Source organism: Phaethon aethereus (assembly GCF_964289735.1).
Source record: "Phaethon aethereus genome assembly, chromosome: 2".
In the NCBI taxonomy this organism is placed as follows: Eukaryota; Metazoa; Chordata; class Aves; order Phaethontiformes; family Phaethontidae; genus Phaethon; species Phaethon aethereus.
Window position 1 is genome coordinate 86,261 of NC_138582.1, and position 18,909 is coordinate 105,169.

The following is an 18,909-nucleotide window of genomic DNA, read 5'->3' on the forward strand; positions in this document are numbered from 1 at the left end:
GGGAAGCAAAGCTGCCGAAGGAGCCTGTCCCTCCGCAGGGTGGCCTCCCGTCCCTGCCTGCGGCAGGAGCCAAGCCGCCTACCCGCCCTCCTACCTGTCCTCCGGCAAAAAAGAACAGCAAGCCAGGTGAAAAGCAGCGACAAGCGATACTCTGGAGGCATCCAGCGGTTGGACGCTCAATGACATCCCTGCTCTCCTGGCAGGGTTAGGTATTTTGAGCGTACCTCTCCTCAACGGTGAGGGGAAACGGAGTATTCCCTAATTCGCTGGGCACCCTTGACCCTTCCCGGAGAGTTACGCAAGTAGGTGCCACACTTCTCAGGTGTGTAAGTGAAAAACCCCTCAAAACACAAAACTCCCAGAAGACAAGAAATGTCAGGTTGAACCAATTTAATTTTCTTCCATGACAGGCTAGCAAGCTTTAGCAACAGAAAAGCAGCAGACGTCTCATCCGAAGCAGGACATCCTCAAAGAAGCAAAACCAGCAAGATGAAACCGATATAATATGGGCATAAAGCCAACAGAAAAAGCCGTATTTAGGGAGCAGTTAGCAAAAAACATTGTAGTGCTGAGTACAAAGGTGTGGGCCCAGTCCTACTGCATCCTCCCCGATGGCGTGAAGGACGGAACAGAGCACATTTGCTGAACTGGCTGCTAGAGCACAGCTGGCAAGAGCTGCAAGTGCGTTGAATTGACTTTGAATTGACCGCAATTCAGAGCCATTTTGACAAGAGGAAGGAAAGTGCCTCCTGACAAATAGAAGGCACAGCTCTGAGGCAGGAATAAAACCAAGCAAATATGGGAGGGAGAATCAGTGGGTGGGCAGTAGCTGAACAGAAGGTGATCTGAATGCTGCAGTGGATCACGAGCTGGACACAAAAGTCAGTGTCCCACCGCTGAGAAGAAGGTCAGTGCCTGCACAAAAGTATCAGGACACCAGAGTTACTCCTTTTGCTCTACCGGTGATAGACCCCATGCTGGCTGCTGCACTTCAGCAAAGAGGTGGAACAAAGTCAGTCCAGAAAGGAATGCAAATGATTAAAGGAAAAGGAAAAAAGAAAAAGGAATAAAGGACAAGAATTAAAAAAGAGGCTGTTTACTCTTGGTGGAAAAGGGGGGAAGCAGGAGGAAATGGGGGGGGCGGGGCGGGAAGAGAGGACTGAGGAGAGTTACCAAGTTTTCAAAGACACAAAAGCTGATGCAAAGGGAAAAGGACTGAATCTCTTTATATCCACAGCAGATAGAAGCGGAGGATTTAAGCTGTAGCTTGGAAGGTCTGGGTTAGACATTCAGCCGTCAGCTCCACCGCTGCGCTCTCCTTACACTAACAGCATCTCCTTGATGAGCTTACGGAGTCTTGATTACTGGAGGCTTGGAAAATATAGGCTAGATGCAAAGTCATCAGAAACGACACAGCGGTAGTTGATCCTGCCTCGAAGCAGAGGATTGGACTAAACGACTGTGAGGTCCCTCCAGCTCCCTTCTGCTATGATTCTGTGTTGGTTTTTTTTAAATAATTGCTGTTTAGACAAGCAAGTTCAGCCAATGCCTGCTCTTCATGATGCTGGCAGCAACACGCCCTCAAGAAAGTGAGTAGAAAACGAAGCTGTCGCATGCGGTGGCCTCACCGGAACCATTCCAGAGGAGCTCCTCCTTCATGACCCAGGATGGCAGAGCACTGCTGCGAACGTTAATGGTGGGAGAACACCAGGAAAGCATTCAGAATTCCTGCGCTAATAATCGGGGAATAGCAAGGTAAAAGAAGTTTGGGAGTCTGAAATTCTTTACATCTAGCAGAATTTTTCAGTTTTAGAAGTTGCTACTCCCTTCAGCAGAGGCCAAGCTTAAAAATACCACTTGATCCCCAAAATCCGAGTGACTGCAAAGCTAGCAAATACTCCCAAGTCAGTGAAACGACCCCCACGTTAAACCTGGGCAGAAGAGGGGAACCCGATTTCCAGTCGAACTTTACACTTTGCGCTCGGAGCTGCCCAGAAGATACTTACACATATTGAGCTGCCGCACAAAGCTGGCCATGTTGTTGTGTTTGAAGTACTTTGGAAGCACCTCCTTGGCAAATTGGCCTTGGTCAAACACATGGAAGCTGTTTCCACTCTGTCAAAAAACAAAACAAAACGAAACGTTATCAACCACCGTTACACAGCAAGAGAGAAGCCCACCTGCCTTTTCATTCCACAAATACAGATTCTGTGTCGCTGTGGGTGAGATCGGTAACGGTCCCACCTCCGGGAGTTGCTCCGCTGCAGGCAAGAAGGCAGTTTATTAGCTGTGGTTGAAGTTGTTACCATCTGACCAACGCAAGCTCCCCTGCATACAGTTCAGAGGGACCTCAACTACATCGTTCAGCTCGTGATGCAGGTCGCGTTTAGCACGTCACCGTGTCTCAACTGAGCCAGGGCGACCACCCGCAGGAGCCTTCTTGGCCAACGGGGGCTAAACCCCATTTCCTTGCACTCCGCCCAGAAGAATAACGAGAACAGGCAGAAAACTGGTAACTCCTTAAGCTGTGATCAAGCTACTAATGTGGAAGAACTGTTAGCTCACAAGTCCCCAGAGCCTTAAAAATACAACCCAGGAGGTTAAGCGGGCTAGAAAGATTAAACCTCGATTTGCACAACTGCAAATCTATTAATTCCCCAACTTGTCCCAATTAACTTGTTTTCACAGCTACATCTTTTGAGCAAATTAAGACAACCAGGCTTGCCTGGCTTTAAACATCAACACCTGCAAACAAGTGAAGAGAATTCTGCATCCTGCCAGCCTCAGGCAGCTCACCGTGCCCGGGCAGACGAGGTCCAGAGCAGCTGAAAGCAATACATGCTGCTGCTGGCCGAGCGAGAGCAACGCTGACTTTACCAAGTTTTAAGTTTTCACTGCAACTGATAAACATTTTCTACGTGTTGATTTAAAAAGGAGGAAAAGGCAGGAGATGGGAGGAAGCGTCCCTGCCCTTCTAAACCCTGAGGTACTTCTGCTGATGGATTTTGGAAAACGAGTTCTCACCAAGAGAACAGCGCATGCCAAGAATAGCTAGCTATTTCGACTATTATAACTGTCTTGACTGGTAGTCAAGATCACATTTCAGCCATTTAGCTTTCAGGTCTGCAGTGCCATTTTATCAAGTATGGTTTCTATTACCTTTCTGGCACGCTAAGCAGGAATTACACTGTCAACATAAGTATCTGCAAAACAGCAGAAGAAGGGATTTTCATTCTGGCAAAGCGACACAAGAACTCTTGAATGCATTTTACAAGTCGGATTTTCTTCCGTGATGAAGTCCTGCTCCTGATCCATCCTTCTGCTAACATCATCCCGCGTACCACCAGCACGCAGCGCGGGCAGAGCACCAGAGGAGAGCCAAGGTACCGACAAGTCGTTGCGTGGCCATGAAGCAATCAGATCCGTTAGTTCAAAAGAAAAGCGGCCGGGCCGGGCCAGACCACCCACACGAGAGCAGAGGGATGGTGTCTGCAGGACTCCCGGCTCACAAGAGCGACTCCGTGAAAGCCCCTTCACAAGCCGGGGCTGCTACTTCAATCTTAAACCAGGATACGCTGCACAAGGGCAGAGAGCCCCTCGCCCGTTACTGTGCTGAGCAACAAGGCGAGCACAAAATCACGAGCGCTCTGCAAACTTCAGTGCTGTCAGATCAGGGCTAGAGCTGAACACCACGAGCGCCTGCAGGCAGCCCCCGAGTCCCAGCGTGGACCCCCAGGGAAAAGATGAGGCCGAGGTCTTCCCAACTCATTTAAGAGTATCAGACCAAATATCCACGGGACCTGATTTTCAGACAGGCACGTCTTACTTTTCAAGTTACCGGGAAAATTCAACGCAGCATTAATCCTAAAGAATTAGACTATTAAAAACTCCAACTCACTCAAAACAGACTGTAAAAGATTCTGCCCGCGAATAACAAAAGCAGGTAAGGGTTTATTAGACGTTTGCGGTTTGGGCTTTTGGGTCCATGGATGCTCATTGCTCCTTCAGAGGATTCACCCGCGTTTGAGTATTTGTTTTCGTTAAGGTCCTTTACTCCTCGTCCAGTACTTACGAGTACTCTGGGTTGATTCTAGCGAAAAGAAAAATGCATTAGAAAGATGGCAATGAAGGAAGAAAGGAAGCGCACACTAGCCATCTCCTGAAGACGGCAGCCCACAATAAAGAAAACATCTCAGAGTCCTATTCCAAGGTTTTTTGTTTTGCTGGAGCTGCTCCACTCCAGAGTTCTTGCTTTTTCGCCCCCCTAAGATAAACAAGTTTGCTGGTGGCCTTCTTGGTGAACCCCGCAGCACTACAGCCTTTCGCTGTAGGTCGCCACATCCAAAATACTCCACTCCCTTCACCTACGTCCAGATCCCCCAACCCGCTTCCCCTCCTGACTCCACTCCTGCCCAGCCCTGTGAATCTTCCCAGGTTTCGCTACTCCACAGGGATCCATGCCACTAGCAAGCGTAATGGAGCCTCCTCCTCCGATTTCATAAGGTGATGGCTATTCCATCCACCAGCTTCAGGGAGTTTCACCCAAGTCTCAACGCAGTGCCTGTTCCTGCAAAGGAAGGGGCGAGGAAGAGGGACCTGAAGACAGACTCTCAGCCCTGGGATCTAACGCTGTCAGAAGCGCCACGTTGGTGATTTCCTTCATAACGTTGTTTGAGATTCATCCTAAAATTTCTATTTTTAACACTGTACCACAAGTTGGAAATACTCCCCATTTCCAGAGCGTTTGTGGCCGGCTTAGGCGCGTTCTCTTGCACTCACACCAACTACCTTTTGCTTAACCAGCTCTTCTCCCTTCCTGGCATTAGTCCAACGCCCAGTGGCACGCACGCATGTCGGCACGCACACATGTCGGCACACGGCTACCGCTGCTTAGAGCTGCTGCAAAGCGGGAGAAGACTTAGGAGTAAGCTGGAAGGGCAGAAGTCTAAGGTACATAAGAAGTTTACAGGGAAACCAACCCGAATTAAATCGGCTGTGACAGGATTATTTGCACAGTTAGGACTAAATCAACCCTCCACAGGCAGGACTAAATCAACCCTCCACAGGCGTTAACCAAATTCTGCCTCATTTCTCTTAGTCCAGTTCCCGAGGTCGGCTCGTTTCTTCTGCGCGGCATCCCAAACCTTTGCTGTGTTAACAAAGCCCGACAGTGTTTTGTGAAAATTTTCTCAACACACCTTCTGTGCCAAAGTCGTTACAAAAAACCACATTCAAAAAGACCATTCCAAGACTTGATCTTCGAGCAGCTCTGCCACGACCTCTCTCCAGACTGGAGCGACCCTCCAAAAACCATTGTCTCCGCTTTAGCCAGTCCCTCCCCCACAATTCTCATACTAATCCTCATCTCCACTTTCGCTTATGATTTTCCATGTGGCACAGTATCAAACGCTTTGAAGAAGTCCAGACACATTAGATCTCCCCCAGCTCCCTTATCCAAAAAAAGGACGTCATGTCCAGAGGAGAGGTGAGGAGGAACAATCAATTTTCGGGAAAGCTATGTCACATTTCATCCCACTTCCATTTACTATCTGCGGCTTTGGTTACGCTCCTCTTCAGAATCATTTCCACAGCACTTCAAACCATCAGGGTCAGACTAGTTAGTCATTAATGCTCTCCTGAAAAATCAAACAGTTTATACAAATGAAGTTAAGCATCTTTCTCGGGGTGACCGCTTATGCTGCGGAACGGGGCCGAGGGGGCTCCTGTTCTAAATCCCACTCCTCCCTCGCTGTTGGGGGATGCGAACGCAGGGGTCTGGGCTCCCTGGACTGGAAGAAGTCCCCCCCGAGCTGAAATTCCTCTGTTTGACACCTGCTCTCTTGGCGCACGGGAGCCACGCTCGGTGTGAACGGCGTGACCCCGGGGGCCAGCGCAGCGGCTGGACTGTTTCCCAGCCGTTCTCGGGGTCTGCTGAAAGGGAAGACACAATGCAGGCTGGCCTCTTCACAGGGCGGCGCAGAAGTTATGGCAGAGAGTGAAATACGGCTTATCTTGCGTAACTTTGGAATACTTTTATCGTGACATGTTCCAAGTCTGGTTCGGACAGCGTCAAGCGTCTCAGCACAGATCAGGCTGTTTTGTCAGAAGCTTCAGCTCTCCCAAAGAGGGGGACAACACGAAGTCAAAACGACTCGGGTAACACCAGTCGTTTGGAACGTGTTGGCCAGCACCATACTGGCTCCTAGTCTCGACGGGCTCTGACCACCCACTGCACACTCGGGGCCTCCACATCTGCACGGGCACCCTTCTGATCCGCCCCTTCTCCTGCAAAGCCTCGCGGGCTTCGGACACCATTTATTCTTGTGGCGGACAAAAAAGGATTTCCTGAAACTGATGCTGGGGAAGAACAGTCCGTTGATTAGGGAAAGCGGCCGAGTTTAGGCTTGGCGTAGAAGAGTCTCCTTCCTAGTCCAGGCGGCGTTTAAAAGCCACTACACACGCACAGCTTCTCTCCCTGTGGCCTAGACGTGCTTTGTAGCAGGACGTTTAACAGAAACCCTCAATGACCTTTTCAGAATTAAGACTGCAGAAGGGCTCTTGTGTTTAGCAAGCACCTTTTCACTCTGTTTACAGAAGTAACGGTAGTTCCATAATGCAATAAACGGCTCAAACTTTCGTGATGGCACTGAAGATTGAGGGGCCAAAAACCACGGAACTGGCCTGAGGACGAAGGCTGTAAGTCTTTTCACATCCAGTTACGACCAGAGCCATGAACCTGAAAACATGAAAGTTGTCCACAAGGTAAGACGCCTTTGCAGCCCTCCCTTCAGAGGCGTCGCGAGCCCCCGGCCCCAGAGCTGCCCTGAACACTCCCAGCCCCTCCTGCTCCTGAGACCGTCCTACAGTTCCAGAGGTTTCACACCAAAGCTTTCCTCTGTACCTTCTGCTCCTGTACTGGGTTTGCACGACAAGGGTTTGGTAGCGAGGGGCTGCAGGGGCGGCTTCTGTGAGAGGCTGCCAGAAGCTTCCCCCATGTCCGACAGAGCCAGTGCCAGCGGCTCCGAGACGGACCCACCGCCGGCTACGGCCGAGCCCATCAGCAATAGTGGCAGCGGCTCTGGGGTAAGTTTTGCCGGTGACGGTAATTGCTGACTGATCTCTCCCTGTCCTTATCTCAACCCACGAGCTTTTCATTATATTTTCTTTCCCCGGCCCAGCTGAGGAGGGAGCGATTGAGCGGCTTTGGTGGGCGCGCGGCATCCGCCAGACCATGTTATTTGCCATCTACAACGATGAACTGAACGCCCAGAGTAATCTTTCAGCACGCCTGTTCTTGCTGCCTCTCTCTGAACAGTCAAGTTTTCCTCTTTACCACCTTCAAGTGAATCCGTCAGGAACGGTCGGGCACAGCAGCGGCGAGCAGCAGCGTTCAGCACAGCCATCCGTCCACAAACCAGCTACTGAAATGCTGCCGTCTCCTCCAGCTGACAATCCTGACCAGCTTGCTTCTGCCGTCCCACGCTCTGCGCTGTACGTGGAACTTAAAGACACTGGACCAGTAGGCATTTAAGTACTTGCAGGCGTTCCCTCCTCCCCAGTCAAACCAATTTGCGGAATCTCTTCGCGCTCTGCCCTGTCACTAGCCACATCCTCCAGCCCCTCCGCAGGTAACGGGCCAGAAATAACAGGGGCCAACGGTTCTCCACCTATCATCATCAGTAGGCAGGCCCGAGTTTCAGAACTTCTAAAGAACTGGAAAAGTGATTTTAAATAGTCATTATTTCTGATTAATGTCCTGCTGAACACGATTTTTCATTCCCCCCCCTCCAAATAACACAAATTCAGAAAGTTTAATAAAAATGCTGCAGTCATGCCCAGGTGAGCGGGAAGCTCCGATAACCACGATCGCTCTGAAGCCCAACACTAAGCTGGCTTCGGCTCACGGCACTGCACAATCTGCGTCACTTACCACTGCATCAAGGCAGAAAGAAAATCTCATTTCTAAAGTATAACTTAAGATCTTCTACATATTTGGACATGTAGTTCATAAGAGACTTAAGTCTGTGAAATAAGCAGGAAAATCCAGGAAAATATTGACTTTAGAGCAACCAATAAAAGGTTCAGTACTATTTCCCAACATCTGACATGCCAGACCTATTTTGCAAATGGAAATACCGATCCCCATGGCGTGATCGTCACTGCGCAGCAAAGTCATCCAGATGGGAGAGAGAGCAGCAAAACCATGACTTGGCATAAAAACCCCAAGTAATGTTACTGGAGTCCTGTGAAGTCACAGCAGAAAATGACATCTTTACGAAATGAAAGCTGATTAACTCTGGCAAATTAAAAAAAAATGAGATGACAATATTAATGTTTCTTGTTAAAAACTTCATGCTCAAATTTGTGAGACTAGCATGAGGTTTCACAATGCTCAAATTCCAGTTTAAATATGATCATTAAAATTATGAAAACCTTTATAGCTATTATCTGAAATATAACAACGAGCAACCAAAAAACCCCAGGAACTTTCTGGCTCCACCACGGTTGAAAGGAAGATTAACCCCACAAAACTCTCGTATGTCCCAGCAATGAAGATTAACTAGATGTTCCTCATGCCTCTCCAACCACAGTGACTTTGTTTAAGCCTTGGAAACCAAGGAATTAGAAAAATTTACCTGTTTCATAGAATCACAGAATAGTCTGGGTTGGAAGGGACCTTCAGGGGCTCGAGCCTGCGAGCAGGACAACGGAGCGCCCGTTCCACTCGGGTACCACATTACTCATCTCAAAATACCACGTGTGATCCGCGAGGGTTCAGGCTCTGCTTCACCTCAGCCCTCCGACAAGCTGTACTTGGCCACCTCGTCGCAGGCCGGGGACCTTGGGGCCAGACGGGTGCTGCTGGAGGCAGCTTGCCTTCCCGGGCTCCTCGCTGCCGTCTTAGACCGGCCATCCCGGTTGCTGCCGGAGGTGCTGCCGAACCCAGGACACAGAAGCGGCTTGCGGACATGGGTGTCCCGGCAGGGGAGGGAGAGGGAAGGGAAGAAGGAAGCCACCTCCAGCAACAGGACCACCGACGGGACGGAACAAACCCTTTCACTAACACAGCAAAAGCCCAGGCTACATGACCGCAGCCTGGGCACCAGTGCCAGCATGGCAGGATCCAAACTGGCTCAGGAGCTTACATCCCTTCGGGTTACTCAGCGTTCGTACGCGTCAGGTGCCAACTAAGGAGCTGGACCAAACGAAAGCACCGGAAGGCTTACGGAGCAGTGCGCTTGTTGCCTGCCTAAAGCCGCCAGAGCCGATGGAAAGGGTTTCCCTGGCTCCTCGAGGGACGTACGGACAATTGCAGACAGATGTCCAGATGACAGCTCGCAGGGGAAAAGGCTGACGCCTCCTGCAGCAGCCGGCTCCGAAGCACGCGACTGGTGGCTTCCCAGGAGGTGCAGCTGCAACTGCAGGGAAAGCTGAGGAGATGAAACCCTGCTCCAAAGGCCAGCGTGAGACTTCCCAGGAGGGGTGGAAGCGCATTAACAAGCATTTGGATAAAACGCACAGTGCTGGGGCCAGAGCTGGGTGTCATGAATCCTACTCCGGAACACGTAGTCCTCCTGTTCCAAATACAGCAACTTCTGTGAGATACTCAGCCTTGTTAAGCTCAGCTCCTGGAGTCCGGCACTAACTTGTCTCACCACAACAAAACCAGTCTGTCGTGCTGGCCCTGGCCGTGTAGAAGACCGGGGGGTCCTGGCAGGCAGAGCCAAGCGTGCCAGCAGCACGCCCTTGCAGGAACAGCACCCTGGGCTGCACGAATCAACAACCTGGGCAGGACAGGAGCGCAGCCCGTGGATCACGGGAAGGGATTATCCCCCTCTGCACAGCACCTGCTAAATACCACCTGGTCAGCGGGTAGAGTCTGGGGGCCCAATTCCACAAAGACACGGATGAATGGGAGCAAATTCAGCAGAAGGTCACCAGGGTGGTGATGGGGTGGCAGCTCTTGCCTAGAAAGGGGGGTCTGAGGGAGAAGGGCTTGTTCAGCCTGGGGAAGAGACTGCTTTGGGGTGTCAGGCAGCGGCAAGAGCCAGCAGCTCTGCAAGGCAAGGAGAGACAGGAGCAGAGCACAGTTGTAAGGCAGGCACAAGCGGGGACGTTCCCCACAGGGCGCTGGGATAGAGAGGAGCAGGTCTGGGTCAGGATCAGAGCAACCCGGTCTGACGCCAGAGCAGATCCTGCTCTAAGCCGGAGCTGGGACTAGAGAGCACCAGAAGTCCCTTCTCACCTCAATTATTCCATGACCTAAGTTTTTTGTCTAGTTAGTTTTAACTAGGAGCAGCTGCCCAGCACAGCTCCATGTGCAGCCGTGCAGCCCTGCGTCAGTACAAGGGTAGGAACAAACACTGCTTGGAGCAGAAACGCTGACACGCTGTCTTGAAGCAAAATGAACTGGCCTCATTTTCCAGCAGATGAGAGTGTTGAAGGATACACCTTTCTGCTATCAGCACCTGACCTACTGTTTAGAAGACGCCCTTCGTACACTGTTAAAAGGGGGGGACCCACCTGCCAAGCGCAGCACGGCTGCCGTACGCCGCGCTGGACCAAGAAGCATTTGTACCCAGCTGGGCTGAAGATGGTCGGTTGGGAAGTCGTCAGCCTGAGCCGCAGAACCAAAGTGACACGGTTAGAAGTATCCTCACCACACACTAAGAACTGTCAAGTTTAGCACATTTACACTTTCAAAAGAAGTGATTCAGACCCATACCGTGCCCAAGTGTACCTGCACTGGGGCTACCAAAGCACCCACCGTGTCCGCAGCGTAAGCCTTCGTGTGACCTTCCACATGACTCATCGGTACAATACCACGGGTGACCGTGCCTGCAGCTAGACGCAGGACACCGTCCTGTGACCGCTGCTGGAGAGGCACGGCCACCCAGTGATGCCTACCCTTGCTAATACTTGCGCACTTTTGGCTAGAAATACAAAAATTCAGCGTGTGAAGTCGATACCAACCATGCCAGTGGAAGCAGGGCAGTCCAGCGACGGAACTGGAGGTCCCGGACGTAAGGTACCTGCGGCGGCTGGCACAGCCGGTCAGCGACCTGGCTGGAGTCTGTGCGCACCATCACCTTTAGGTTCAGGATGGGATAAGGCAGGATGGGCAGAACCTCTGCATCAGTGTCAATTTGTGACAACCCCAGACCTCCAAGGCCATTTGTTCACCTCTGCAGGAAACAGTTTACAGACTTTTCATGCCACGTTTGGGAAACAAGTCATGTAATTCCAGCAAAGAAATTCTCTTTCCCTACCGCTGTAAAGAAAGCGCGTGCTGGCGTTGATTCTGCGCAAGCTACGTTCATTCACCGCGCTATTTCCAGCTTCAGCATGATGGAAAGAGAATCCTGCTCCAGTCCAAAAATCTAAAGGAGTAACCATTTCCAGCACGGAGATTTGAAACCCGACTTTTCGAAGATACGACTTTTCATGAAGCTCACCTACACTGCTGGTAGACACCCATCACCACCTGGGGTCTGACTACAGTCCTCTTGTGTGCACAGAATGGCGTGGAAGCGGTGAGCTTCAGCTTCCAAGAAAAAATAAATCCAAACAAACCTGTGCAGTGCTGACAATCTCATATACAAGGGAATGCACACAAGCAACCTCCAAGGTGAAGCTGTGCCAGTTTACCAAGAGTTCAGGCATCGGCAGAGCAGGAAGGAAGTTTTCTGACAGGCTGTTAAAAGCACGCTCCACCAGAAAATCCCTCAGTCGCAAGCACAGCCCTGGCAGAACCAAGGTCAAAGCTGTTGATCAACACCAGGCCTTTTTCTAGCAACTACAGACAAGCCACTCACTAAACAGATCGACCAAAGATCAATGGTTTTGGTTGTTGTTCTCCAGCTTGTTTCTCCACTGTCACTGTTTCTCCAGCTTACCAGTCCCACTTTGCTCCAGCAAGGCAGAGCATCAGCAGCTCCTGCTACACACAGTCTTCCTGGGAAGGCAAGAGTGAAGAATCCTGCAACAGAAGAGCGAGCAGAGCAGGAGGTAATAAATCAGCATTGTGCTTACCCATGCCGCGCAGGGCGAGAAGAGACCTTGTGGGTGACCAGGTTCAGCCCCAAGCTATCGTGTTCAAAAAACATGTAGACGTGGCACTTTGGGACATGGTTTAGTGGGCACGGCGGTGTTGGGTTGACGGTTGGACTTGATGATCTTAGATGTCTTTTCCAACCTTAGTGATTCTATGACATTGCAGCAAAACTGCACTCACACATTTATTCAAACTCCATTTCAAAACTTCTTTTTTGATGCCACAAGGCCTTCTAGAGTGCAGACCCAGAACTCTCCTTACTTTTCACTCACAATTTTTTGTTACGGGAAGTTCATACCCGCACGATCCCACTCATTTGGGCTTTATCTTTTTCCAGCTGTTATTTTGCTGGGCTAAGGAAACGTAACTTTCAGACCATGGTTTCATACTGCTAAACTACATCAAAGTATCAGCTCAAGGTATTCAGGCATCACCACTGCTTGTTCCCGACCCAAATGCAGCACTGCCAAAGCCTGGCTGGTTTCTGGGGACCACGCTGTGAATCAGATCAGGTAACTGAGCTCACACGTGCGTTTAAAAAAAACGCATAAAAGCGTGGGTTTGGTTTCGAAGCAGGGAAAGTACCCTGATCAAATTTGTAAGAAAGACACGACTTTACGGGCATAACTAATGAATTCCCAGAAGACAGCAAAAATCACTTACTTGCACCACCTTGCATTTCATACGAGTAGGGTCACACCACTCCTAAAAGTCAGTCCTTTTTCAGGGCTTACTCAAGTCTCCCTGCAAGATAAGGCTCTGCAATACTGACGCCTTCCTCCTTTACTCGTTTCGCTTCACGCAGCTACCCCGCTTTTATGCCAACATCATCAGAAGAACTACAGCAGCCAGACCCCAAGAACCTTGAGGCGCCCAGCTAGTAACTTCACTTAAAACTTAACAAAAGTATTTTCAAACACCAACCTTCCCTTCTCTTTTGCTGGGTCTTTACTCGCTTTGTGGATCTTGTGTTAGTCCTTAACTGCCTACGGGTAACACGTCTGCTGTGCAGCAGTTACTGGAGCCAGGCAGGTTAGAGCTTTAAGCTAAGCAGAGATACCTGCACTCTTATTTAGAAAGCATATTAAAGGTAAGAGAAAGTACACCCTGTGAAAAATACATTGCTAATGGAAAAAAAAAGCAAAGAAGTAACTTCTGCGTATCCAAAAGGATTTAAAATTAGCTATTCACCGTTCTTTATAAGTGAAAGTGAAAACACGCTGCGCTGGAAGTGGTACCACAACAACAAGAAATCCTCTTGGGCTAGACTAGGGAGTCCTAAACCTAGAAAAAGGCAAGGAATAATCACTCCTTTGTGGGTCAAAACAGAAATTTTCATTGAGTGAGGCTGAGAAGATTCCTCAACCCCTGTAATCAAGAAATCTGGGCAGGAGGATGTACCAAGTAGCACAGTGGGACCTGCAGTGGATTTGTATCCCATAATTTGTATAATTACCATGGGATCCAACAGAATGAGATTTCTAAGTTCCGCAGCAGATCAGCTACTGAAGTAATTGATGGCTGTTAATCACTGGTTATAGCTAACGTTTTAGCACTGGGGGCACTCCGTGCCAAGTGCCCGCACGCAGAGCTGACAGCAGTGCTCCTCTCTGAGGAGCAAAGTGCAGAAAAACGGGGAAAACTCTGGTCACCTGCCGGGATGAAGTTTCTTCCAAGCTCTGCATCACGCTGACCCAAACCCCGATCGCATTGTTTTGATTAGCAACAGCAGCCAACATCGCCGCATCACCCGCATCACACTTGAGTTTACACAGTTTATCTGAACCTCTCTCCTGCTCCCAAGAGGTTACAGTCCAACGAGGTGCAAGGAACTGCCGGCGCAGGGAGAGCGGGCTGCTCTGCCTCGCCCGGCTCCGTCATGCACATCTGCGCCTACCCTCAGGCGTCGAACACCTCCACGAGCAGCCTTAATCCTAATGCAGCAGAACACGAAGAAAATCAGGCATGAGCGTGTTAAGGTGGTCCATAAAAGGCTCGCACAAGAACCAGAGTGAGCGCAAACACGGGGCAGGATCCTGCGACCAGGAACGGGGCACAAGCACGTGGTTAGATCCGCCGGCTGCTGCCGGAGCACGACGGTGCAGAGCAGCCGCTTAGGAAGGAACGAAGCGCCCGGCACGAACAAGTGCGCAGCAAAGACCACGCAGGAGCACTGCTACACAGCCTTCACCAGAAAAACATCGCCGCACCGGAAAACCGCCCCTCGACGTGGTCCAAGAGCTCCTGTGCCGTTCGGGAAGGGGACAAGCAACGCCACGGGCGTTCAAACGGCTGGCAAACGTTCTTTAAAGAGGGAGAAGGTATGGTGGAGGCAGGCACCTGGCACGCCAAGGTTTCAAAGGGCAGTTTCTGAATACGCAGCTTTGCGGCGTGTCCGCAGGTCACCACCTCAAAGCCAGTTCCAAGCAGCGTTTACAGCAGTTCCTTTTTTGTCGGCCACCAGCACTCCGCAGCTCTAAGTAGAGGTTTCCCACTAAGTGCTACCTCTTGAAGCTCTTAGCAAGTCTCATACTTTAACCTCCTACCTAAAACCGGTCCTCCACCTTGTGATCCTAAATGAACCTTTTAGCTCGACTGAGATAAACTAACTCCTTTAAAGGCTCACATTCTTGAATTTAAATTCAATCAGAAATCCAACACGACATAGCTATCATTGCCCTGTAAAAATATGTACTTCATTTTGATCGCCATGCTTACCGGATTAAGTTTTATTTTGAATTTGCATTGCAAACACAGAATTTGAAAATAAGTAATCCAAACATAAAAGCTCGGAACAATAGCTGAATTTTATTTTACGAAAAGCCCAATGCCTTATTTAACAAACGCTCAACCTATATACTAGCCTGGATCAACTCCCCCTTGCAAAACCATGAAAGTTGCTATTATCTGTATGTGTGAGATTAAATACAAGATAAAACTTCATACTTCCCCTCTTCACTGCTCGGCAGCTATAAACCCTTCCTCTTTCCGATGCCTCGATTTTCAGTTAACTTTCACAGACCATAAAGCAGAACTCTTCAGAAGCATGCCAGTGCTGTGATTCTTCCGCACGCTCCTCGTTTCCAGCGGAACGTGCGGATTTCCCACGCAACGCTTCATCAAAGCAAGTATCTTGCCTTGAGAGAATGCTGGTTTTGAGAACAGCGCGAAGGTAAGTGGCGTCTCCTGCGCACCAAGAGTTAAGCCGCCAGGAATCCTCTTCCTGAAGGACAGAATTGGTGACAGACAGTTTCAGCAAAGAGTAATTTTCCTAGCGCGGGCGAGGACCTGGGCACTGACCTCATGAGAGCTGGCCTCGAATTTGGCAAGCCGTGCATAAACCGTGTACGTGTTTACAGGCCAAACAAGCTGCTGCTGAGGTTATTTCACCCGCTCTGCTCCCCTCTGCTGCCCAAGAGCATTAGCAGAGCCGTCAGACTGAAACACGACTGCGTGGAAGCAGCACCGCGCTCCTCCGTGGCCGGATCAGCGTGCCGCGGAGGGCTTGCTGTTCTGCGTGGGGTTGCTTTGCAAGGCTGGGTCACCCTCTCGAGTGGTCCAGCCGCCTCTCTAGGCCTAAACGAGGGCAGGCCTCAGGGTCGCTTATATGCTCGCGTTGGTCTGGACGGTAACACCCGCGGCCTTGCTGGAGCACCCCGTGCCTCACCACACGGACTCCCCCGTACCGGAATCTGGGCTTCTGCTGCAGCAGAAATGGGGACGTGGGCTTTGCCAGCAGCCGGGGGTTACGTTCAGACTGCGGATACAGGGGCCGACGCTCAGGCTCCACAGCCCTAAGCTCGGCATACTCTAAATTCAGGTGTAAGACTTGGACAAGAGTGACTGTCTAGGTAGGATACCAAATTTCAGGGCTTCCTCCTAACTCTCCCTGTCAGGAGCTTCTTCACGTTCTCCCACACGCTCCCTCCCCACCTCTGCTGTTCCTGCTCCCCCAAGAGAACCAAGCTGATGGCTCTGAACCTGGCGCTCCCTTCGGGGTAAGTAATAGAACAGCAAAGCGTCAGTGGCTGGTTTACCCACACCTGTACCCCTTCCCGCTAACGGGGGATGCTCTAAAGACATGACTTCGCAAGGTGCGGGGCCACCCAAAAAACCAGTAACAACTGTAAGAAAAGGGCAGTCTTGCTCCGTCCCTCATTTACCTTTTGCCAGTCGTAGCCCGCAGGGCCCCTCCGAACCAGCTCGGCTCTTTCACTGCAGCAGGTGGAACAGGCTCAGCAGATGGTCCAACGATCACAAGGTGGACAGGACAACCCAGGCAGAGCGAGAGAAAATATCCCCCTCCTCACCTTGCCCACACCCTCTCGCATCTGCAAGGCCGTCCGAGGGGTGATCCTGCACGCCGCAGCTGGTGCTGATATGCGGACTCACCACCACCAAGGGGAGTCTCTGGCCCTGTCCGCTCTTGAGCGGGTGTCCATTTGCCTCTTCATTGAGATGATTTAGCTTAGGAGGGGCCAAAACTACCACCAGATCCACTGTATCTAGCCACTGCAAGGTGATCGTGGCTGTCCCACAGACCTTCACCGCAAGGCACAGTTTCACCAGCAGTCATGCCGATCTAGCACCCTGCTGACACTGAGGAGTGCCCCTGACCCACCTTTGCCGGCCCTAATGCTCACCCAAGCCCACAACATGCCAGACCATGGAAGTAAAAGCAAAACCAATTTTCTGCCAGTTTAGAATAGACCCATAGAATCCTTTAGCTTGGAAAAGACCCTTAAGATCGAGTCCAGCCATCAACCTAACGCTACCAAGTCCACCGCTAGACCATGTCCCTAAGCACCACATCTCTAGCTCCCTGGTATCTAGCTCACTCTGGACCCAGATGAGACTCAGGGCTGCCAGGAGGGAAGAGGAGAGCATCAGACCACCAGCAGACAGGGTGAGGTGCCACATAAACGAGCCAAAGACACAACCCAAATACTGCCACCAAAATGGGGACAGCTTCCTTCCCCTGCCCTCCTGGCTCTGGCACTTTTCCGAGCTTTTCACAAGCTCGGCTCACCAAGAACAGGACAAGTGCTACAGCTAGCACAAGAGAAGCCGGCGGGGAGGTTCAGTGTTAACCCAACAGCTGCCTGCTGAGGCAGAACAGAGGTCTAAGCGTGACAGCAGCCAGATGCCTAAGCAGGAGCTTCTCTAGGAGCATAGCAAATGCAGTGCTGCTTCCTCAGAGCATCTCCCGGCCTCCAGAGACTCACAAGCCATCCACCCTGCAACTAACTCAATTTAAACAAGCGGCTGCTACCAGCAAAGGTTCTGCCCCTCTTCCTCCCGTCCCCAGGCACACTTTCCCATTACCTCCAGGAGTCACATGGCAGCACGATGAGTCACTAAAACTCATCTCTTCAACAGAAAAGAAAAATACCCAGGAAAAAAGACCAACCTGTGGAGGACAAAAAGCTGAATCGACTCACCGAGGCCCCACGATCACTAGCAGAGATGCAAAGACAGCGGCAGGGGCAGGTCCGCACTTTTGGCAGCAGCTAACTCCTAGCTGAGGTGAGCACGTGCCTTAGAGAGGGAGGCAAATGTCACAAATAATGTCACAAGTAAACTAGTCTTCAATTAGTCATATTATTTGTAACCCAAATACACTTCAGCTTGGTCGTTTCAATGGAGAGATCTGCTGCGGAGTCAACGAGACTTGCTGTCCCATGTCAGACTGAGGTCCAGTGAGACACATGCCACCTCGTGTGTTTGGGGAAAAGTCTATGCAAGACAACACCAACTTTCCCTAACAAACTCGTACCAGCAAGCAGCCGTGTTGGTACTTTTGAGAGCAGAAATTATATCCAGACGTTGTGTTTTATAAGAAAACAATCCATTCCCCTTGAACTCTTTGCAAATTCTTCTATGGTTTTGGCCTGCGCACCATCATTGTGGGGAGCAATTACACAATCTGTGAGCGACATTACGAGATATCTGCCTTTTAAACTCGCTGCCCAGCAACGCAGCCAGCTCCCATCTCATCTCTGTATGCGAGCAGCACCGACCGACTTGAAACAATGAGGAAAACGCATATCTATCTGCGTGCCCTTTGGAAAATCCAGCTCAGCAGGCTGCTGCCCCTTGAGCCCGAGAGGAGAGGCCTTGGTGGCATCACAAGCACGCCGTGGTACTTCCCCAGAACACTTTTTGCCTCTGTGATTAGCAAACCCGAGAGTCTCTGAACGGAAAGTGGCAACGTTACACTTGAGAAAACAGGGTGGGATTTATGGATGAGGCAGGGCAGAAACCCGGCTGTCACGGCACCCGACGCTGAGGACACGATGAACGCCTAAAAGCCATCCTGCCTTTCTGCCTCGCAGTGACTACACCCGCCGGGGGGTGCGAATCGTTCAGGTTAGCTGTTAGGGATAAGCGAAGTTTCAAAGTTGCAAAAGTTACGGGAAAAAAGTGTGCCAAGGAATCACAAATAACATTTGAAGACCTTACTTTCCAAGAAGTCAAATTAGGAGTTAGATACTTACAAAAGTGTATTCTGCTTCTTTAACTCCCCCTTATGTCTATTTCCCTGCTTTCCACTGAGACAATTTCTCCTCAAACGCACATAAAAGATTCCTTGCCTTACTGCAAGAACTGAGATCCATATCCCTGAATCCCTACAGCTTATTTCTTCCACCTATTCTTAAAGGAAAATTGGAAGAATTAACACAGTAAACTGGGAATAATCAACTTACTCAGATTACCTGAGTAAGCTTGAGGATAATCAACTGCTTTGTTTCTGTATCACTGTCTCTATTAAAAAAAACCCAGTAAGGGAACTACTTCGGGGAAGACCCAATCTCTCCCCAGGTTTTCACAGATTCCATCGACTTAGAGAACAT

At 50.5% G+C, this 18,909-nt stretch overlaps 1 protein-coding gene across 1 annotated transcript in view; it reads right to left on the reverse strand.

Moving 5' to 3' along the window:
- HSF1 (heat shock transcription factor 1) overlaps positions 1-18,909 on the reverse strand; it is a gene marked incomplete at its 3' end in the record, with an annotated part of 69,793 nt that overhangs the window by 48,402 nt on the left and 2,482 nt on the right. Inside the window, exon 2 of the mRNA XM_082014555.1 lies at positions 2,007-2,115. Coding sequence (XP_081870681.1) covers positions 2,007-2,115 — 109 coding nt within the window. The remainder of the gene's footprint in view (positions 1-2,006; positions 2,116-18,909) is intronic.